At 41.9% G+C, this 24,514-nt stretch overlaps 1 protein-coding gene across 6 annotated transcripts in view; it reads right to left on the bottom strand.

Annotated features, from left to right (window-relative positions):
- Positions 1–24,514, bottom strand: part of zranb3 (zinc finger, RAN-binding domain containing 3) — a 67,917-nt gene that overhangs the window by 12,888 nt on the left and 30,515 nt on the right. For 4 of the 6 annotated variants that reach the window (XM_057027249.1, XM_057027251.1, XM_057027248.1 and 1 more), the window contains exons 14-21: positions 20,951–21,241; positions 16,900–17,051; positions 9,963–10,067; positions 8,168–8,310; positions 4,969–5,103; positions 2,448–2,597; positions 1,521–1,713; positions 33–164 (exon numbers count right to left, since the gene is read on the bottom strand). In XM_057027249.1, coding sequence (XP_056883229.1) covers positions 33–164; positions 1,521–1,713; positions 2,448–2,597; positions 4,969–5,103; positions 8,168–8,310; positions 9,963–10,067; positions 16,900–17,051; positions 20,951–21,241 — 1,301 coding nt within the window. The other 2 variants (XM_057027252.1, XM_057027253.1) reach the window with 2 other exon arrangements.

Here is a 24,514-nt window from a genome sequence, read left to right as displayed (position 1 = left end):
GTTATTAGTGTTGGTGTTACGCGTGCACGTACGGCCTTGTGGCAGACGGTGCAAAGTGTCTGCAGGTTATCCAGAGAGCACTGTCCCCCTCCACGGTAGACCGGCTGGATGTGGTCGACCTGCCAGAAATCACCTTCAACAGGAGCTCGGATCATCTCGTTCAGCTGAAAGAACACGGAAAAAGCTGTGAGCATCAAGGTAACCTCTGAGATTTAATCACACCGCACTAAACCGTCCCAATGCAGCCACATTTTCTCATTAAAAAAAGAGCCCGTCTTTTCCCTGGCAGGCAGCGCTGGCACAGTCCAGCTCTTTACACATGTACAAACAATAACCGGCTCCAGTGGAATATTAGGATGCCGCTGATATGACTGTATTCCAGTTAGATCTAGACTGGAGAGTTTCACCCATTTCCACGGCAGCAGACAGGAAACAAAGGGGAAAATCTGACCTGAGGCCGGAACCAGAGAGCTTGGTTATGGTAAACAACAACATTTATTTCACTTTGAATCAAAAGAGGGACAAAAGAACAAGGAAGCATTGGATCAAAAAAATGAAGACGCAATAAGAAACGGAGTGGGGGGAGGAGTTGAGGGCAAGAAACTCCACTTTTGAGGTTTGACTGCTACTCTGCCAGCAGTGAGGCTGCAAGCTGGAATTGATTCCAAAGGATTTAAAGAACAGGCCTGTTCACAAGTGCAAAGTTCATGTCTCTCTCCCTCACACAGATACACACACACACACACACACACACACACACACACACACACTGTACATTCAACTGAACCCGTTTTACAGCAAAATCCAGACACTTATCTAAACAAGACCCAAAATAATATTCACTTACAAATCTATTTGAAGGTACCGACACACAAATATCAATACACCACACACAGGCTGCTGTGCACGTATGAAAACACTTCAGGCGCACATAAACACCCATCTACACATGTACACCCAAAGAAACACAGAAGAACCCCCGGTGTGAACCAAAGAATGAGCCTATAATCTTGAGGCCCCTCCACTGCTGCGGCGTCTTATCATGTGGCTGAGTTTGTTTCCTCTAAAGCTCGGCGCATCGATTGGTGCTGATGCTGCTGCCGGCGGCATCTCAGAGAGAGGTGAGTATGTGTGTGTGTGTGTGTGTGTGTGCACGTAAGAAAGAGCGGGCAGGCTTTGCGGGATAACAGCCAACCAAATCAAACAGGCTTACTGGTCGAGGCCTGGCACTGGGAAAAAAATCAATGCATCCAACGATCCATTTACTGGGAGCTGGCCCCCTGGAGTGCAGATCAACCCGTGTCCCTGCGTGTGTGCGTGAACATATATGTGCGTAGGTGGGTGCAAGGAGAAGATATAGGCTGGGTTATTTGCACTCGCCATCAGTTACCTTGTCTGCATGGAAAAACGGTGAAGAAATGCAACCCTTGTGTTGTATTGTGTGCTCCACAATGGTGCGGCGTATGCTAAGTACCTTCAAGGATGGCAAAAAATAAATAAATAAAAGACATGGCTCTGACCTCTTTGACTGACAGCTGGGCTAGCCAAGTATTCTCCAGCATCTCCTTGCGCTTGGAGGGGGGAGCATCACGGACCTTCAGGAACAGGTCATGGGCATGGAGACCACAGTGTTGACAAGTTCCGTGCTCCACCTCCAGCACCCGGGAGCGCATGTAAGTTTGGCTGGTTCGCATCTGGAAGTCGTCCTGACACCTATTGAGAGAGGAAAAAACATTTAGTTCACACAAAAACAGCTCAACCTGTTTTTTCTGTTTTCCCACTTTAGGAAATGTCTTTCTTTTACTGTGGCTGAACTGAAAGGAGAGTAACATTGTGTTAAGGTTTGACGACATCTATAGAGCAGTGAAGTACTGTAGCTCACCTTGACTCAAAGACCTGAAACTGTCCATTGAAAACCTCGCTGAAATTAAATTTCTACCAGAAGAAAAAGACTGTAAAGAGCACAGACACAGTTCTGGGCTGGAAGCAATGGAGGACAGTCATATGCAGTCGATGAAGGAGGGCTCAGGGTCAGATCAGAGCAATGGAAGTGTTGTTGTGCTTCGTTATATTTTAAACTATTGAAATGAAATAGTTCTGAAAAGAAGACAGCATGACAGGAAAATGCTAAGAACAGCATTGCAAGAACCGGGAAGAGCGGCCTATTTTTGTCATCAGAAAGTTTCTACTTCCTGTGTAAACACGACAAAGCATCAAGGTGCAGTGTTTGTTTCCCCAGCAAACAAAGGAAATCTGAATGTAGCTGCCACACGGTGGGCTTTGGGTTAGGGTTAGCAAACCAATGCTCCATGTTTGCAGCATGAAGACACTATTATTTTAATTTAACATGATTTGTTTTGACTGCCATTAAGATCCATCCATCTTCAAGGAGGGAATGCTAACGTCTACACTCACACAGGCATACATGTATAAGAGTGTCAGTATACTTGTGGCTGCAGAAGCGAGTGTCCCAGGGCCCACCGCTGGCAGAGCAGGCCTGCTGGCAGGACAGACACAGAGGGACGCCACCGCTGTCAACTGCCTGCAGGTAGCCTGAACTGGACGGTGGCGACTCCAGACAGGAGTCTTTCTCCAGGCTGCAGAGACAAAGATAGAAAAAATGTTTTAGATTCACATAAAGTGAAAGAGATCTTTATTGGCTATCCACTCTCATCTGTAAATAAAAGTTAGCTTGATATGCACCATTGGAGACGACTCATTACAAAACTGAAAGGTTTCATTTGCGTTTCACACGTTGTCTGGCTGTTCCGGTTACACTGAAACACCTGAAGCAGAAAGAACTACGAAAACCCCTAGAAGAATAAAAATGACCAAGAAGTATGATTCCTGATATCTGCTATTGTAACAATAATCAAGCTAAATTGTAGAACAGAATTTTTTAAAAAGTCATTAACAGGTAGCAGCCAAATAGGTTTAACTAACAAGGTCAGATGTTAGACCACTTTCATGGAAAGAAATATACATCATGAAATTATCTCTGATGTCAACCTGAAAGTATTGCAAAAGGAAGAAAATACAGAGTTATGTTTTAAAATCAGAAGACAGACTGCAGTGATTCAATCTGAGGATTTGATGTATTTGTGATAGCTCTGCTGTGGTATATTTGTGTAGCAGTCACCTTCTCACAAGCCTTTATCTTATCGGCCCGTCTTGTCTTTTTTTTACGAGTGTGAAGAGATGGACATATGGCGAGTGATGGTGTTCTGTATATACACGATGAGCCTTTAAACTATGTATATGTGCATGCCTGCATTTTTTTGGCACAGGACAGAGAACTTTGAGCATTTGCCATGTGGTCCCAGCAGGGTGTTCGAGCCACAGTGGAGAGGACAGATGGACCAAATTCTCCTTCCCCATAGTTAGTTTACAATTCAGACAGGCAATGAGAGGAACAAAGAGCCAGAGCGACAGAGCACTAGACAGAGAGATTTAATCATTGAAATGGAAAAGACAAAAAATATGCCACTAAAAAGGAACCTCGCTGCCTCAAAGTTGAGAAGATAAGAAAAAAATCTGAACCACCGACAGGCAAATGCTGTGCCAGCAACATCTAGTGAATGAAGGAGCGACAGGAATAGACTTTCTGCCATGACTATTTTCCCCCGTGCTGAAAATAAAGCTAAATTATTCACAGATACACATTTAAGAATGAGCTCTGGTTGAGACGTTATTCGATTTAACAATCAATGTATTTCATATGTGTTGAAAATGAAATACATATATGGAAAAAAGAATGTTGGCCACTGCTTTTTGCAACATCAAGTAACTCAGAAAATTCTTAGAAGAATCCTTGGAAATCACACAACATGCCTTCGGTAAATAGCCGACAGCCTGCTAATATTTACTGCGAATCCCTGATGCCAATGAGACCAAACAAAAGCAAATGTGTGGCAGAGCAAAATGATCTAACGTTCAGTCCACGGAGCAGCTTCGCTTCTAATGAGGGAAATGCATTTCTAAGTAAGATTCGTATTTGGTTCACTGTTCGGCAGAGAATAGCAGGAATATCCAATCTTCAGTGATAGATTTTATGCACCAGTAAAGGTCAGCCTAACTTGACAGACCATACAGACGTCCAATCATTTCTAAAAAGCACAAGCTTGTTTGGGAGATTGTTCTGGTGTTCCAGCTAAAACAAATGAGGCTGAGTTCATCAGAAATGAAGAAAGAATGACTAAATAAGGCCAGGGTGGAAGCTTTGGATTGACCTGACCTGAGGAAGGTGTCTGGAAATGGAGCAACTTTAGCTGAACTGCACCGGTTCTGTCGGAGGAGTAAGAGCTCATCAATAAAAGCTGCCTTATTAAGGTTAAAATGGACAAGTGAAATAGTAAAATGCCTCTGAGTGGACTTTAGATTTGATGGAGGAACACCTTCAAAAAGCGATAAGCAAGCTTTGATTAAGTCTTTGCACGCTATTAGCATGACTGTTACCGCACCTGCATGATTTTGTTATTAGCATTAATTTAATATTGTCTTTTAAAACAAAAAAACCAAAAACAAACGTGTTTCTTTGTTAAGAGACAAATCCTGGACACACAAAAACTAGAGCTAATGGTCCATCACTGGCACTCTGCATGAATCACCAGTTGCTGCATATTGAACAGCAGCTAGAACCATGTTTGCTGCATGTTTCCATAGTGATACTCCCTCCTGCAGTGAACTGGCCAATGTACCTCACCCAGTAGATTGTATTAGAGTCTATATTTACTGTACCAACACACTCTGCGGGCCTTTGTGAGTCCCCCACAAGGCAAATATGCATCTCCATGGAAACAGCTGAAGGAAGAAAAAGGCAAATACACCAAATCCAAAAGAGGAAATCCATGTTATGACACAAGATGGTATATAGATGGAGAAACCTTATCTTCAGGAGGAATAAACACGACTATACCTAATTTGGTTTTAAAAAGGAGCAACAAAAAAGTGTCATAGCTTTGAACTCACCTGTGTGACGCAGGTGGTGAAGCAGCAGCCGACCTCTGTGGGGAAAACGGTTCCTTGGTGACCAATCGGACGCTGCCTCCCTCCTGCTGGGCCTTACTCAGCGAGGCCTGGGCCACCTCGGCCTTACTGAGATACCTGTGGACGTTGGTTTAATCTGAATGTGTGAACTGTGAATGGCTACAGGAACTGCTTATACGACCAGATGGCACGATCTGATTCACATGCAGAGTACGGGGGAGTCTTTTCAACGAGATTCCTAAAGTCTCTGGGCAGCATCAGAGTCGGCTGGGATGGGAAATTTGATGATGCTGAAGCAACTTCAGTAATCCTGGGACACACACACCCACAGAGGAGTAACACACACCATCACCCACACATCTGAGAAACTCTGCACCGCCTCTGTAAAGGCAGATGCTGCTTTATGCTTTTTTTCTTGGCACCAAACTGTGCTTAAAAGCACAAATCCTCACTTTCATTTATTTTTGATTCTATTTGTGAGTGCTTATATTTGTTGTTGTCCTCTCCCCCTGCCGAATCCCATTACTATTGCAGCCGCAGCAATCCAATTTCTACACAGGCATCGTCAATCATCTAATCTAATCCATCTGAGCAATACTGCTTTTATGACCTGACCTGTGTAATACAGATATGTGTGCACATCAGAGATTGCATAAAAGACTACATGCCAATTTGGTTGGGATTAAAATGACCTCGAACATCACGGTTTGAGGAGGAAAATCAGGGGCAAATTTGCTGTGGTTTTGTGAGCGACCGACCACTAAAAGTCCCCGGGGGTCCGTGAAGACTTTCATCGGAGGGACAGTGCAACCTTTAAATTTTCCCTGCACACCACTTCTCCTTTCCTATGAGTTTTAAATGTGCATTATTAAATATTTTAAGATTATGTTGTTTCTTAACTGGAGGAATGTGGTGAAATTTTAGGATTTTTTTCTCTTGGAGCTACATGAATATGTTGGTATGCTTTTGCACTACCTCCATATGGACAGAATACTTATTTTGGGAGGGCGGCGGGGGGAAAAATAAAGGAAAGACGGTTGACAGGAGGCAGAAAGTGGAGGAAGGAGAGGCATCAAAGAGCAGACGTTCCTGTGGAAGCTGAAGGAAGATGAGGAAGAAGGTAAGTCTCCATCAAACACACCAACTTCCTCTGCTTCAAAGAGTCCCAGCACAGAAGCTGGATGAAACGAGACACCTTACGCTAAACCCGGGTCCAACTGCACTGCTGGCACAGTCAGAACGTGTCTCCATGTGATTTGAATCTCTTTCTTCAGTCTGGTGTTTGGAGAGAAATTCTCAGATAAAGACTGCGACTATATTTTGCATTGCTTGGTTTTGGCCACTAGGCCAAATGTTTCAGCGGGTCTCTTTCACAAATGAAGCCGTTCGATAGGGTGGCCACAAAGTCAGGTAAGAAGGATGTGGAATTTAAAATATTTCATGTGTGCCTATTTGACGAGAAAGCAAACCTATCACAAAGTTTAAGCTCACAGGCACTTTGAGTGAGTGTGCGGATACATGGAAAACTTTACCAACTGCTCCACCTCATTTAAATTCCGACGCAACAATCGCCATTTCAACGAGCTACAAGAAAGAAGTCATAGTTTGTGATGCGTCCCCTCGTGTGGGCGTGACCGGTGCTCGGCTGTTTCAACTCCTTTTTCTGGACGTGACAGAGATGAGGGAGTCGCAGCTGTGCTTTTCTTGGAACACTTTCATGGATTCCTGGTATTCCCGGGATGCATGACTGCAGGAGAGCTGCTGCAGGTCAGTGGTGACTAACAACAGGCCTGTAGACCAAGAACAACTAGCCTGCACAGACCTGGTCAGCTCTGGGGAGGAGACCCTCCTATATGGCCATATAAAACCAATCTAACAAAGGGAATTTGATCCAGCCCGGCTGAACCTGCTTCGACTGACTGTTCAGTCCATTCAGTCAGTCAGAAACACACTTGGTTCTACTGATGAGTGACCCACTGCAATAGAACATTGGAAATGAACCCAAGACTGAACTTTTCCAAACTAACTTATAAACCCATCATGGCCATCTGCTCTCATGTCATGTTACTGAAAATGTAGGAAGGGTGTGGATGGTTTTTTATTTAAATCCAATTTTATGTTCTTTTAAAAAAAAAACATTTTTACTTTTTAGTGATGCTGAAAGAATCCAGCATTTACAGCCCGTGGCACTAATTTCAGCAATGATCCTGACTTTGGAAGGCCGCTTACTTGATTGCAATTCTCTCAGCTCGTCTAAAATGACTGTAAATCACTATGAATGGCTCATGACACACAACAGCTACAGTGTTGGAAGCGCCAGCAAAGTGCATTAAGTTTGAGGCAGTTGAAAACTGAGCGTCTCTGTGCTGGGAAGTCGATCCGTGTTCGCCCCACTGCGCCCAAGCTGGAGCTTGATTGGTTCTGATTAGTGAATAAATCAAACAGGTATCAAATCAAGCTGGGCCAATTGCCTCCTACTTACACCTTGATTAGGTTCATGCACCCCTACACGCTCCCCAGTTGCGAAACACTCCGTTTTACACAGACACACAAACACACACATACACACCCAGGGTGTACCCTATAATTGGCTAAGTCTCCCTGCCTCTATCCACGCCAACTGTAATTAGTGTGCCAGCAACAATGCTTGTTTTTCAAAAACACATATGGACGCATGCAGTGTTCATCGCATCATTTTCTTTCGCCTCAGCTGACACCCTTTGATATTCGACCCAGACGCGCAGGCCGAGGAAGGAAGGCCACATGGCCACAGCCTCCCAGGATGACTGGTGCAGTTAATATTGACAATGTGTGGATTCTCCACGGTGGCTAACATAATGTGGGGGATTGATTCATGAAATATTTATCCAGCTTGTTTGGTGGCTTGCTGCAGGTACAGTGCGCTGTTCATATTTGTTTAATCGTAAAAACACTTTACATTGATTTTCATAAACGTAGCCTTTGTTTAACTTTTCATTTACACGGCACAATAATTAATTTCCAACTGCTTTCTGGGGGCTACGAGTCGAAGCGCCAGAGCTAGTTGTGGCTTACTAGCCGTCTTCAATTGTCTCGGCCAAGAGACTGGCCAATATACCAATAATTTGAAGTTACGGTAGTATTTACAGTATTTGCTGTGAGAATTTATTAAAGTCAGCCATATTTCCAGGCATTCTCTGACCTCTTGGTACTGGACTGGGAGCGCTGGGCAGCGGCCTGCTGCTGCAGTCCAAGTATGGGACTGTGGAACAGGAGGCCACTGCGCCGGAGGAGCTTCTGCTTCATGGCTGACAGGCTGCACCACTCCTGAACAAACCTCAGCACCTGAGTGAGGACAAGACACCACACTTCATATTCAGTTCAAGGAAGAAACCCAAACCACTGAAGCTTTCATCTTCATCACAGCAGTTGAGGGAGGCGAGATATTGACTCCTCTTTAAGAGAAAAACTTATTTTAGCCTATCAGTTCAGAAATGAAGCTGGATAAATAACAATTCCAATTCTCTCACTCACACACACACACACGCACACACGCACGCACACACACGCACACACACTTCATCAGACATGGGGTAAGCTGTATATATTTTCTGCCAAGTGAAGGATTCAAAGAAGATTCTCTGGCAAAATAACAAACAGGACATCAAGCACCAAATGGGCAATTTACTTCCATAGATTACGCTTGGGAGTGTCCCCCCCAATGGCCCACAATATTTATGTTAAAACAGAATTCGCTATGTGTTTTAGAGAGCCTCACTCAATATTTGGTGAATCCACCATTTTGTGAATTTATATAGCAGCGGATGATCATTAGGAAAAACACAACAGAGAAAATGAAGATTAAATTGATTTTAAAGACTCAACAACTTGAGCAACAACAGCTTTTTTCTTTCTTTTTTTTAACTGAAATTTATATTACATTTCCTCACAGGGAAAATAATTGTCCCACGTGGCTCAATAAAGTTTCCTCAATCTGAATCCTGAAATATTTCATTCTTAAAGACAGGATATGATCATAGAATATGACTTGCCAAGTAAAAATGGACCAACCAGATCACTTAATTTCACGTGGATGAAGTTATTATCAATTATTAATGTTTCAATATTTTATTTTCAGTATTGAGGCAATCGAAATTTTGACTGGTGGTAATAACTCTGGAGAACAAACTGAATTTGTGAAATGCAGAAAGAGAAATGATTTTCCAGCCCACATGGCCTCTTGCTATTGATTTCAATGGACATCTTGAGCGTAACTGGGCATAAATGATGGGTTAGAGGATGGATGCAACTCACGCAATTCATTTTAGCACCTACCATAAACAACGTGACAGGTAGGGCGTCTGTCAGCAGCCCAGCTGCCGCTGCATCAAACTGCGTGACGTATTAGTGGGTCGGCACGTGGGTGTAGTTGGAGGTGATCATCTGTCTTCTTTAACAACCCTCATAAAGCCTCCTTTCCTCTTGCTCATCTCCTTTCCTGCTCAAACGCCTTACTGCCTCCTCTTATTTCCCCTCTCCATCACCCACCTAACCACCTCCTCCATTCAGTCCTTGCCATGGTGGAAGAGGGTGTCCACATTCCTGTTATCAGTCGGGCTCCCAGTTCTCTTCCCTCCTCATGATCAGCAGTGTCATGGCCGTAACACACAATATCTGCTGAAACTTCATCGGGCCAGTAAAATTGGGAAGATAGCCCTACCGACTGCCATATCAAACTAAATTATCTCAGTCTAAAATTAAAGCACCCAATGGGCACACCAGCTGGAAAAACTTCTAACTACATCCAAGAGCTAACACAGAACTTTTCCGTCAGCTCCAAAAACTGCAAAGACGTACAGTTTTGTGTCTCTTGATGAATATACCTAAAAAGTTAACCCCTTTTTAGAGCACTGACATGTGAAACAAATCTCCCTATGTGAGCACTCGAGATCAAATGAACAGGCAAACAGACACTCGGCCTGGCAGGAAGGGCAGACCTGTATTCGATTTTCCTTGCGCTCGCTGAAGGCCTTGGGCAGGTCATCCCAGTTGGTTAGTTTGATGTCCAGAGGGATGAAGCTCAAGCTCAATGGAGCGCCGTCCTGACAGAGAAAAAGTAGACACAGCAAAATGATTTACAACTGCTGTTATTTCTACAACACTAACAGAGCTATAAATGGCCTCCATTCACAAGATCTATGACATGAAATTGCAGGTAAACACTCATAATCAATAAATCTGGATCGTTAACCAATCTCACGCAATCAGATACCAGCAAAGGGAGTAATTTGACCTTCATCATCTCGCTCAAGGACACTGTGATATGAATCAAAGTACAGACCTTTGGTTTCACTTGCCAAACCTTTAACGACAACACTCATTGAGAACACCAAGAATAATCACCGTTTCTCACCAAAATGGCTGCTGTAAATTCCCAACAGCCCGGTGAACTCGTCTCACTGTGTTAGTATGAAAGATGTGCTAAACAGCAGTCATAGAACTGTAAAGCAAAGTGGCTTTAGCGGTCTGGAGTGTCTGACTGACTGACTCTTTCTGCCAAGGCAGTTGGTGAAATGTGGGACTTATTGTTGAGTAACTGGGGTAACCAAAGCAGAAATCCAGCCACACACATGTCCGGGACCAATGCTCTTTCCAGTGAATCTGCTGTTTTTATAGATACAACCTCAAGAGGGACGGCAAACCTCAGTGATGATATAAAAAGAAAACACACACACACACACTATCAATGTAGCAGAAAAGGTCATCTTTGTAATCTTGTTAGAAGCAGCAGTAGAGTCAGTTAATCTTATCTTTGCTACAAAAGTTGAAACTGCTGGGTTCATTTTATTTTCACCGAATGTCTAAATTCACATTTGCTCTCCCGGTGCAAAGAGGACACACCTATCATCAGGCACAAGCCCCTTCATTAGCACATGGCTCCATGCTGAACATGCAACAACCAGCCAGGATGTCGGCCCTCCTTAGCCTGACTAACAGCTGCACCTGTGGTGCAAAATGCCAGGAGGACAAAGAAGAATCCCCAGGAATAGTAGTGTGTCACCTGTGCACAGTCTCCACAGCATGTGTAATTTAAACCTGCCCACAGCATTACAAAAGGTACATGGTGGTGAATATACCCAGTGAATATATCCTCGCACCCTCACTGACAGACACGCAGAGATGGCTTCCAGCAGTCATGAGGCAGAGCTGCTCGTTATTGTTGCTTGTTGATGTCAGGTAAAGAACGGCACCTTGCACTAAGATGAGAGGTTGTGAGGTTCTGAGTTTCTTTATGAAAAAATTAAATATACCGGTAACCAAACTGAATGATTAAAAAAAAAAAAAAAGGAAAATGTAGCAAAAGGGAAAATGCTAAAGTTGGCCAAGCATTAGTATTGTTCATGTGATTTAATTGATGCACCTGCAGGAATCACTGATGATGTGTTTTTTCTGTCAAGTAACTAAATTAAAACATTCCAATTACCTGTTACAGACCACTTACTCATTTGCATGCAATTAGCTGCATTGTCTGCAGCTCTATTGTTACACAGTGTATTTTCATTTAACAGCAAGGTTGCAGTGCTTGAATCTAATTACATTAAAGTTCCATCATTTGACCAAACTTTAATCTTAATTGGTTGTCATGGTAATTCTTCTGTTAAACAAGCAGCTCATTAACTGATCTCATTTATTTTCTCTGTATTCAAATGTATGTATGTTGCTTTGAAGCTAAGGCTTCTCTTGTGATGGTATGCATGCATTGGTAGTAAAGACAATGAGGATTATAAAGCATAATTTAAAAAAAAGATTGGGTACTCTCATGTGATTATGAATAATCACACCATTACAGTTGGGATATATCAGCTATTCAAACAAAAGGAAAAGCCCAACATGGTAAAGAACATTTCTATATGTATAACTGCTTCATTAAAACAATTTAAGGACAATCTATGAGTTTGTGCTACCCTTACTAAAATAGCAGTCTTAAACATTATTTTGACCAAAAGCTAAACAATTCCAAAATGGCAACATAAAGCCTAGCAAAATGACTGCTGGAAAATAAAGCTAGAAGATGGGATCAAGGAGATAGCGCAAGGGTTAATACTCACAGGAAGCTGACAGAACATTGAATTTTAAACATATAAATCACCCCATTTCTTGTGTGGTACCTTCCACTTGCTCACGTGTTTATCTAGGTTATGACTAAATAAATATCACAGAGAGTCTGAGGTACAAGGGAAACGGTGGAGCATGTTGTGCTTTGACATCATGAACAATATAACTGTGTGTGTGTGTGTGTGTGTGTGTGTGTGTGTGTGTGTGTGTGTGTGAGGTAAATTTTGCATATCATATTGACTCTGTACGAGTATAGCAACAATTGCTGGAAAATTGCCTATAAGATGTGAAGATGTCTGGTTTTCAAGCACGTGTCATACATGCAGATATTTACAGGCTCTAGCACAAGTGACACATGGAATTTAAAGGAAAAAGAGGAGCATGAACAATGGCACCAAGCTCAGTGATTCCATAAACACGCCCTGATGGAATATACATGACCTCACAGGTGTATCATCATAAAATCATCAAGCTTCCTGATGTTTACTATCAAAACAAACCAGACATTAAAAAAATCATTAAAAAAAATCTATGTATTCCTGAAAAAGAAATAACATTAAACAAACGAAAGCATCTGAACAGACTTTGGACGAATTACTCCCAAATGCCAAATTAGCCATGAATGAGACTTTGCATTCCTCCCTCTGATATTTATGCCTCTACAACCGCACATTTAAAAATGTGATGCATTTTCTAAATTTAAGTGCTCCTTTGTTAGCTATCATTGTGTTAAGACACAATGGCAACGTTAACAGCGGTTTAAATAATGGTAAACAAACAGTTCAAAGTTTTAGATCTACCTTAAACTATATGAAAACTTTAGTCAGATGATAATGGTTTTTAGTTGATATCATTCACATTTTCAAGTAATGCCAGCTCAAGATGAAAAACACAAAGTCTAAGGAGCTTTTCGCCATGCACAGAATGCATCGCTGAATCACCCTGTCACGGTAAACTCAACCCATCTGCCGCTGTTGATGCCAAAATCTCAGTCACCCTCCTCGGAGCAGGAAGAGTGAATCTTGGAATACAACTATATTACGTGTAGAAAAGAAGAAAAAAAAAAATCCATCCTCATAATATTTCCCCCCAAACCCCAGTGACACGTCTTCTTCAGCACAGAGGAGCTAGGATTACCCTGATATGAGAGCATTCCAGCCAAATTTCTATACTTTTCCATTTAAACAACAGCAGGGGATGTTTATATCAGCAGCTTATCGACTCCACGGTGCGTATACGTGACTTGTCTATTGTTGTCAGGGCGATATTGCATTGGTGTCTCAGTTCAGTACTGTGATCCTGTGTAACCCCTGTTTCTAATCATACATTTGTTAGAAGAGGAATCTCATTCCTCATGAATGAAACAAAAGGCTGTTAAGTACCACGGTCCGATCAATGCAAAGGTCTGTTGGCAAGGGCCCCCCAAGAGGAGTGCAGGGAATGCACATGAGAATAATCAGAGGGAGGTTAAAGTCCGCATTATCTCGGGCTGCACGGGTGCAGAACTACAAGTGTTCAACGACAAGAGCAACACGGAGGCTTTATTTGTTGCCATCTCAGATCTTCGACAGAGAGCCAATCATTGCTGGTCAGAGAATGTCTTCAGATTCATGATTGACCACAGCGATGGGTTTATTCGACTCTGTTTAACTTGACGCAACGGATTGCTAATATTTTTCATTATTTACAAGTGTATTTTGTAGCAAAAAACAAACCAAATTAGGTTCAATCTTTTCTTCCTAGGTTTTGCCTCAGAAATCCAGTAGGTACACTTTTGCTTCACAATATTGAATTGGGGAAGGGGGGGGGGTGCAAAACAAAGCACCACTGCAGAATGAAAATGACTTTCCATCCATCAAGGTTGTAGAAGAAATATGAGTTGTTACTCCTGCCTTGAACCTTGTCCAACCTTTTGACTTTCGGGAAGCCTCTGCACACATCATTCAGTGGGAATAGATCCCACGACCGCAATAAATACAAAAATAGGTTTCTGTTCGAAAGCGTTTTCCCCAGATTCATCTTTAGTTCTCCGCTGAACAGTGCAGTTAGGGTTGGATGGCACATACTCATCCAGCCGTCAGCTGTGAAAAACATGAGACAATATATATGACACTGTCTTAAATACATAGCAGATCAGGATATGTCCTTCCAAAAATGCACCATCACAACTGAACTGTTCAAATGCGACATCTTTTTCCTTAATTAAAAAGAGGAGTGATGAAAACAACCCAGCAGAGACTCTCATCAATTGCAGGAAAAGTCATTTATTCCTTTGAGGGGGTGGCTATTGTCATCCTCTGCTACTGTGGTCTCAGCCTCCCATAGTCTTTATATAATGTCAGTGTTTCTAGGTGATGCAAGCTCCAGTTTTTTATCCTGATCTTGGGGTTTGCCGAACAATATACAGGAAATGTGCATGAAACAAACAGCTTTTTTGAGCTGTCATATTTCATAATAATATTGAATGTGAAACACACTTTAGAAAGTTACCTCAAGCTAAATCCAACAGCTAACCTAACTATAATGTCATTTTAGCAATTCCAAAGAAAAGTCAATAAGTCAATATTTGTAAAAATCGACTTAAAATGAATAAAAACCTATAAAAACACTTTATACAACTGTATATCAGGCTGTGTCCAAAACCCCTGCCATACCTACATAGTGCAGTTAACATAGTGTGTACGCCATTTTGTAGGGATGTTGGAATGTTACGTGAGGATCACTGTTCCCAGCATCGTGCTCTCACTGTGTCCCATAATGCATTAGAAAATATAAAATAGTGGCCAAATTACCAAGCAATATACAGCATCTTCCTTTCCAGACACACGCTAGAAGCTAGACATGACACAAATAATTGATAATTAAAGGTTGACATATTAGTACATCAACAACCAAACAAAAAGTGAGCATCAGTAGAAAAAAAAATCTAATTATTCGACCAGCGCTGCCATCGATCTGGTATGTGTAGACTTCCATCTTATCAGTGAGTGTGCCAAGTAGTTCACTCAAGCCCGCCCCCCGTGTAGTGAGTATTGAACAGGAACAAGTGTGTGATTTCAGACACAGCATATGTGTTAGCCTCCCCTGCTTGCACACTGATAAAGGAGGATGGTGCTTAATAAAAGAAAAGGTTGACAGACGTCTGAGAGATGAGTAGCTGGTTTTTAAATCGTATTGGTAATCCTCCGGTAATTCCTAAACCTTTAATTTGGGTTGAGTCAGACAATATGTTTGGATTTGGTGAGCTTTTCTTTCTCTGGTTTTTACAACAAAGCCTCAATCAATCTCAATCGCACTTGATAACACAGCACGGAATCAACGTTGGGGTTTTGCAGTAATGACCTTCCTTTTTTTGAAGTGTCATAACATGTTTTTATGATATCAAAGTTTATTAAAACTTAACTTCTAATTGGAATAACCTGCATCTTTTGCGATCTGAAAAAGCTTCATAATCTTTGACATTCTTAATGATTTCACACACCAGTTCTGTTTTGTTAATTGGCAAGGTGTCAAAGTGCTGCACGTCTTACTTTTTAATACTTTAACTCTATTTCTATTTGTAGCTCTTGATCTGCAGTATATTTCTGCTGAAAAATGGAATTAATTATTATGTTTTGTTCTCACTATAGCCAAAGATGGCAGGAACATGCTGCTAAGGAACACAGAATGTATCAAAACTCAATATGCTTTTTTCAGTTTTACTTTCTTATTGCCTTGAGACCAGAAAAGAAACTTATGACATCAGACACATCTGATTTTCATTTAGAAAGTAAGACTTCCTTTTTTCAGACAGTCAAAAGTTTACAGGATGTTTTCACTACAGCACGTGGAAATGACTGCAGAAAGACGTTTAAAATGGAATACCCTGAAGTGCACCAGCATTTGACATGATATCAACCAAGGAAATAATCCAAGGACTGGAGAACGCAACAACACAAGGCATTTCAGTTTTTGCAAAGCTCACCTGCGATGACCTTATCTTGCTACTGAAAACACAATCATAAGCAATTCTTTTTCTTTTCCTTCTCTTGTTTGGCAATGATAGCAGAGAAAAACACAGTGGTGCTTTTCAAATGATACTTCAGCCCAGTCCCCTGTGCTTTTTCAATTATTTTGACATTTATTTCACCATTCACCTGTAGTGTAGAAATGTCTGCAACACAGGTGTTAAAGCGGGAAAGAATAGGACAAGTCTTAAGACGATAGAGAAGAGTTGCAAACTGCTGAACCAAGACAAACTTCAGTCATTACAGTTTCATTTCCAGTGCTATTTTACCAGTCCAAGCCAAAGAACTGGCTCCTGGCTAAAAAGGGTTCCAGAAAAAAAAATGAAGCACTTATAGCACTGTTTGTGTTGACGTAAGATGTCAGAAATTACTATAGGGACGAATAAAGGGGACAACCTGAAGTCACGTTGAAATGAAATTAGATTTCGGCCATTATATACTTGTATACAGAAAGCTCCATGTTTGATTTAAGGAAAGATGCACCAAAACCTGCCTGAGTGGAATCTGCACCCGCTGCAGGGGTTTAGAACCATCGTGTCTGCTGTAGCCAAGGAAACTCAACATATAACTTCTAAATTTAATCCTGGTTTTCACTGCAGCCACATCATCTTTCCTCAAATGCTTTGATAGTGTTTTACATTGACTTACCTGGAGGTAAAAGCTGAGAAACTAATCGTGCCTTATTCTCTCACCAATGAGGAATAAAAAGGAAGCCAGGGAAAATCTTTAGGACACTCTTTTGCTCCTTTAATGAGCCCAGTCGAGCACTTAGCCCATATGTACAATCACACTCTGGCACGGGCTGCGGTACCTTGGTGTAAAGATATATCCGGTCCGTGTACTGGCTGGCACAGAACTGCAGGCCCAGGTAGACTGGTTTGGTGGTGCTGGACTCTTCTTCATTATTGGCCTCGTCATCATTAGCATCAGCAGCAGGTGACAGACATGTCGCGGCTCTCAGGTCTGTGGGGAGAGAGGACAAGGCTGACAAATACCTCACCCTATATTTGTTCTTAACTCATTATTGCCTTCCTCAGCTTTATTGGTGTCTCTGTTTCCCCTCTGGTGATGCAGGAGCTGAAAAAGACATTAAACTCCAACGGCTTTTGAGACGCCGTATACACAGAATAATATCGAGATGATAAAACGTTTGAAGCAGATTATGTAAATGCACATACCGGTACACTTGTAAAAACAGTCTTTAAATGAAGGATTATTATTGACTCCTGAACATTTTCCATTTACAACAGTGAATGTTGGATGGCTACCCTTCAACTTAGACTTGACCATATAATAGATTTTGTTCATAATGTATAATATCATGAAGCTCTACTGAAAGCTTGACAGGCACAATCTCCCAATTTATTCTCCGCACGTAAAGAGAATGGGCTGGACAACAGGTAGAACAAGTGGAACATTCACGAGAGAGCAAGAAAATGACAGTCACCGATGGAGAGAAACAGACAGAGAAGAGAGAGAGATCTGGGTCATTAATGTCAGCAATGTAGCTCGCTCATCCTGCCAGCATCTAGCGAGAAAAGGTCAGGCGGTGGAAATGAGACCGCCGCTTCTCAACCACGCTTCATTTAGACAATGACCTATAACACTCTGATAATACTTGCCTTAAATCACTTCGCCACTTTGCCAGTTGTCTGCCTCGTCTAGGTGTGCGTTTGTGTGTATTCGTGAGGATGTGTGCGAGATGCTATTTGCCCCATTAATGGAGAAAAGCACTGACAATCAAACGGGCCTGCGTGCACCTGCCCCGAGCCTACTAAATACTTCTCGGCAGCATTTAAAACGTAAATCACAAGATGGTTTAATTAGACTTTGCCGTTATTATCACACTTATTTATTGTTAGTGGAAAATGCTTAAGGTTGATTTAATGACAGCATAGTTGTATTATCAGTGGGAGCTCAAATGCTACGGCCGAGAGGTCACGGTATGACAGGAGCAGCAAACAAAATACAGCCTCTGAAATAATCAACTAAGGAAATAACTGGTTATCATTTTGAGAGCACTGTGATCCGATTCAGAGCTACTGGAGGTTTGGATCTGTGAGAAGAGGGCAGATGAAGAAGGGATGTGACACAAATGTTGAAGGTGTTCAGCATGTTGCCTGCAGCTCATCATTGGTCAACATCCAATCAGCACCTCTGAACTACAAAGTGTTTTTTTCTTTCTTTTTTTTTTCTTTGTATCTTCGTGATTGCAACCTACAGCGAGGGTCAGACTTGCAGTTAGTGAGCTACACTGTGCTGCTTAGGTGACTGGAGGATCTATGGCCATCAAAAGGGCACTTGACTAAACTGAGTGTAAGCCCATTGTTGGGTCCACATAGATCCATAGTTTCCACAAAATGCTAAAAAACTTTGGTTGTCTTGTTTCGCAAGACAATGTTTCATACACTTCCTGCAACTAAAAATTTGTTTTGTGAAAATCCATGCAGGTAACATTTGTCTGACATTTTCTGTTTCAAGGTGAGAGCATCCTGATAAGTCTCTGTTTGACCTGTGCCGTACAATGTCAATATCTGTCATTTTTATGTTTGCTTTCCTCCAAGGTGCAATATCCCTCTGCCTGGTAGGCGCTGTTCTAATCTCACCCTGGATTTGGCTGAAATGGACCACTTTGTGTCTGAAAATACCAAGATGACCGGTGTTTTACAGCACAACAAACCTAAACCTTTTTATGACACTAACATTTCACGAAATCCCATCTATCTGCCCTTGCACCTCTGTAATGAAACCCAGCACTTCTGCAACATCCATACTGTAGTTATTGTAAGCAGTTTTTCCCTGTTTGCAGGAGCAGAACGCACCAGCTGCATTAAGTGGGCCATTTTTACGATGGGGCAATTCATCTTATAAAGCCGTCTTATTAGACTGTCACTTACACAGTATGAACAGTGCTTTCTAAACAACCCAAGGGATTTATTTGTTATTTTACTGCAAGAGAGAGAAAACAATACCTAATTGGACTGAGTCATCTCGTCTTTGGACTGGAACAAAAGACATAAGATGCAAGGAAATCTATGGACCTGGAAGTATGAAGGAGCTTTGGTGCCTCCGTGTTTAAATGTTTGGGTCATGCAGATAGATGGAGTGATGGACAGCGAGGAGAGACAGACACAGGAACGGTACAGGGAGGAGTGATTGCCTGTCTGCGCTGTGAGCAAAGTAATCTCAGAGCAATCAAGAGATGTGGGTGGCCAACAGCGCTGCGGTGTGCCTTCTAAAACCACGAGCAGGTAGAGGAAAAATCATTAGGCTTTGCTCCTGACCCCATAGGTCACTTTTATTGGACAACCGCTGTGTTTCATTCTAAACCCACGCTGGGGAAAGACAAGGCTGTGTGGCAACGGCATGTAATTAACAAACTGAGTACGCATAGACACTATGGATGGATAGACAGTCAGACAGAGGTGTCTCCAGCAAAATATATCTAAATGGGTGGTGAAGGGCCAAGTTGGTATCCAGCAGCGGCTCTTTAGTGCTGCCATTTCTGATCGACAGTAAAGCTTTTATCTCTCACCTAGAGCCGCTCTAAATAGAAGAGTTTTTCTTTTATAAAGAAAAAGAAAGCCGTCTTTTCAGTCACCTTTAGTATTTTTTTTCTCGCTCAAGAATGGAAAGGGAACACATAGCACGCCATGGGATGCTGTGGCGGGATTCAATTGCAGGCCATTTGTGGTGCACGGGAAGCTGCAGGTATGGGAAAAATCTCCCACTCAATGTTTTCTGGCCACTAATAGATGTCAAAGTAGTGTGAGTGTGTGTGTGTGTGTGTGTGTGTGTGTGTGTGTGTGTGTGTGTGTGTGTGTGTGTGTGTGTGGTCAGAAAGGACTGTGCCAGGTTATTGCACACTAATCTTGGGGTTTCAAAGTATAATACCAGTTGACAGCTTGCTGTGAAAACCTGAATGGCTTGAATTGCTTCCCATGTTAAATGGTTTTAGTAGACTGGGTGTAATGGTACACTAAACACAAGACACACGAGGAAAATCGAATTATGTAGCACAGAATCTGATATTTATCGTGTTCAAATGAAAAAGATTTAGTTCATAAAACACTTAATAGTGATAGTATGATATTCACCTGATGGCAATGCACGCTGGATCATGACACTACTACACTGCCTTCATCCTCCAATAGTTCTATCCCCCAAATATTTGCAACTTTCAGAGGCAATACCCAGATCACAGGCTTTTCTTTGTAAGAGCTCATCAAATTGCACAATAGGGTATTAGTAATTAGCACAATTTATGGCTTTGCATGCCCCTATGAGACACACATGCTTGAACACAGAGGTCATAATTTGCAATATTACACATTGTGTAATTGATCATTTGTTTCTCCACATCGCTCAGAGACTTGCAGACATAAACCCTTAAAATAAAGGTGGACAAAGAATGTTTAAAAAGGATTTTCATTTCAGGGAGATGCTAGAGTTATGAGGGAACTTGTGCCTTTTGCTTAATTAAAGTATGCCCATTTTATTAGATTTAAAAAAAAAAAAAAGCAATTCAGAAGTTCATTAATAGCCTATTGGATCATGATTTTATCCCCTAAATCTTGTGTGTTTTTTGGTTTTACAACTAGTTGTCTTGTTTCTTCAAGCTGCAGTCGGAAAATTAGTGAGGCCTTACACAATATTGGCTTCCTGGGTGCAGAAATACAACCATATCTCTGAGTAGATAATATTATTAGTAAGAATAATAATACCCAGACACATATGGAATGAGATATGGTCCCTTATTGGTTTGATGTGATGGTATTAAACAGCATTATATAGCCAGGTGACAACGAGGCACCAGCCAATTTCCCTAGATATGAAAAAGAGAAGATTGCAGGTGGGATTACCATGTGTGTGGTCAGGCGGGAGGCAACTGCCACCGCCAGCAACGTTGTCACCCCGCTCTCCCGCTGATTGTTTGCTTTTGAGCTGCCGTGTGTCCTCCTCCTCCTCTGCTTTTCCTAGTTTCTGTTTGTCTTTCAGAAGCTTATCCTCCTCCTCTTCCTCCTCCTTGCTCTGTTTATCTTGGGCTGATTTTGGAGGATGGGCCTTTCCCTGGCTGAGCTCTGGCTCGCTGTTGGAGCTGGAGAGGACGACGTACGCTTCGGCTGAGGGGGGTTGTTCAGGCTTGGGTGGCTCTGAGCCAGCAGAGAAAAGAGGGAGGAAGATAAGATTACTTTATTGGCCGAGTTGCACAGTGTAATCAGACTATAAAGAATTTCATTCCCTAGTGAGATATACATCATCTAAAGAGTGTGACAGTGTGACTCCTGACATGAAAGTAAAACTCATTAGTGACATTATTAGCTACTGTATCATAATGTTGTAACTGAGTCTTAGTCTATAAAATGTAGAGATAAACCAAGGCATGGGAATTTAGTGAAAACCAAATGGCCACAGACACCAGAAAAACATCAGCAAAATCATGGAAGAACTGAGGTTTTAACCTGCTGAGGACACCTTTGCGTTTCTGTTCATCAACAACACATCCGCAATAAAGCAGAGGGCTGCCGATGGAACACCTGCCATCTCCTCTGTCCCAGCTTTATGATCTAAGAGCCAATGCGATTTGCGGGAGAACAAATTATGCTTGTGTCACATTGTTTTCTTAATTGCCTCCTGCATCTCGGGCAATCAAACCTAAACAAAATAATTGCCAGCGATTGCTGCATCTGTGCAAAGTTCTAGCCCAGTGCAGAGAACTGTATTCAGCAGCCGCTGACGGCAGGATGCCAGACCTGGCGCTTTTGGAAGCATTTCTGCAGTTCCACTTTTTCATCCGATTCTCCTACATGCTGAATGCTGTAATTCTGTAAAGGTCAAGAAAAAAGACTAAGCCACAAAAATGTTAATCATTGCAAAGGATGAGGACACTGAAATTCACAGGCATAATGTAAAATTTCACTGTCAACTCTTGATAAAACTCAATAAAAGTGAGGCTTTGGTGGAATTGATGTCTATTATCCAGGAACTAATCATCTGCGGAAGGCAGGAAAACAATTGAAAGCAAATATAAATGTCAGTTCTTCAGAAGAAGTGTTAATATGTCATTTTGCTACTTTCCCACTGAACTTTAAATCATATCCTTTCACATTATTTGTTAAACTTGAAGTATGAAATATAACAAGGGGCTCAGGGACGCAACGGGATAATTAGTGACCCTTCTTCTTGGGGACTTGTTTCTTCTAAAGGCCAGCCTCTAGATGGTTCCCAGGAAATGTCATCCAAGTCTCCAGGCTCCTGGCCCCACATCTGCCCTCTTTACTAACAAGCCATGTAAGACCATCGAGAGATGACTCAATTTGTGTTAAGCTGTCCCCACCTAGGAAGATGTTAAAGGGAAAAATCCTACAGGGCCACACTTTGACTTTAACAGTCAACCTCCTTGTAGCTGCCCCTTCTAATCAGAGCACCATCCAGTCTGCAGTTGCTTCAGAATGTTAGCTTTAAATGTGGACACACAACCATACATTGATGTGAGCTGACAAAGGACAGCAGCTCAGTAACACAGAAGGAGCCATCACTGGATTCTGCAGGGAGGGACCCGATTGCTGCCAAATGCTATGGTATAAAACAGTTAAACAACTGAACTCTACTTTGTTGTCACATGTGAAACTGCACAGAAAAAAATAACAAACATCAAGAACTACAGAGTGCAAGCTGAGAGGTATAGAGAACAGGAAGATAAGGAAATTGCCCTCTCCTTGTATACACACAGTGTGTGCTGAGAGACAAATAGCTGGTCTACCGGTAAAAGAGCTTGAGGACTGAACTGTGCCCACGCTTGCGGCCAGAAAAAGCTGCAAACACGGAACATGATAGCCCTAATTCAAGCCCAGAATGGCTGGACAGAAGGTGCCTGGATGTTTACTGCTGCAAAATCAACTTCAGCAAACAGTTCAAACTAATAACCCTCAGTATGTCACACTGTCAAACAATAAAGGTTATAATTCATGACAGTTTGATTAAAAATAGTTCCTGATTCAATTTTGGTGCCATTAATGAGAGCTAAGACAGCCTCCCTGCATTTTGGCATTACACGCAATGGTTGCCGTTGCTGAATGGAAAAGCAGAGCTCAGCGGCAACGGGAATTTGACTTAACCAGGAATCTCAGCAAAGTGTTTTTTAGGTCATCTCCTGTATCACAGTTTGGTCTTAAGTGGTTTCCTTCATCATGTCTTTCAACTTCCTTTTCATTCTGTACAATAAGCAGTTGCTCTTGAAGGACAACAGCACCATGTTGAGTGATATCTCCATAAGCACGGTCCCTATTTTTCAGCACACTCCGTCACTTACAAATTCAGGTTGTTACATTCCACATCTAGCGAGCTCACAGTGAGCCTGCTGCTGCGGATGCAGAGTGGCGCTTGTGACAAAGAAGAGTGTGATTGCTGAATAGTTATCAAGCATCTGCTGCACCAATTCACAAATGAAGGGGTGAGAAAATAGGATGAATGGGTGAAAATAGGGTGATTGTTATTTGTGCGGCTCAAAAGATGAGGCGCCGAGAAATGAGCTTGAACTGCGTGCTTAAAATGCTGTATCAACATTTTCTAGGGAATTAGCAGCAACCAAACCACGGACAGCAAACGTTTAGAACAAACAACACTAATTAAGAAGGAAATATGTCTGAACAAATATTACGCCTATAGATATATCAAAAGCTGCCGTCTTTCCTGACTGCCAGGTAAATTACTTTCATGAGGCCTCTTGTTACTTGTCAATGTGAATTTACTTCCTGGGTGGAAAACATTTTACTTTCAACTGAGCATAATAGCTGTGAGACAGTATGTCTTTAAGGTAACAGTGTGGATCCAACTGCTGGCTGACAGTAAAGATAAGGGGGAGGTTAGCAGAACCTCTTACATTGTAATTAACATCATAGCACCAAAGTGCTGGTAGGTGTATTTCCTTTTCCTATTGTTTTCTGGTTCTTTTGGCTGAGAGATGGATCTTCACATGATTCGGATGCTCAACTTTGAACGTGTGACCAGGTAATCTCAAGTCAATGATTGATTGAGTGTACCGTTATTTAGAAATTTTAACATAGCACCCACCTTCGGTCTTATTATGTGGATGCAAGATCTCTAATTAAAGAAGTTATTTTCATTCTGAGGAGAAACATAAATTTAGCATTCTGATTAATGGCTAAGTTACCCTAGGTTGTGTTCTGGGGATTATTTTTAATGGGAAATCTTGACACCAATCGTCTGTTATCAGTGAAGTAGGTTTGCCTAAACTGTGACTGTAAAAACCTTTCAATTTTAAGACCTGTGCTCAGAGACATGATGATGATGATGATGACGAAATAAGCTCAAACAACTCACTGTTGTTCCCTTTCCATATGTCTGCCAAAGCTTTTGGCTTATTGAAACATTGCCAGTTTGTGTTGATTTTGAGAGGGATCCAA

This window comes from Takifugu flavidus, chromosome 3 (genome assembly GCF_003711565.1).
Source record: "Takifugu flavidus isolate HTHZ2018 chromosome 3, ASM371156v2, whole genome shotgun sequence".
Lineage (NCBI taxonomy): Eukaryota > Metazoa > Chordata > Actinopteri > Tetraodontiformes > Tetraodontidae > Takifugu > Takifugu flavidus.
Note: the sequence above shows the minus strand (reverse complement) of the source record. Positions and strands in the feature narration are given on the sequence as shown.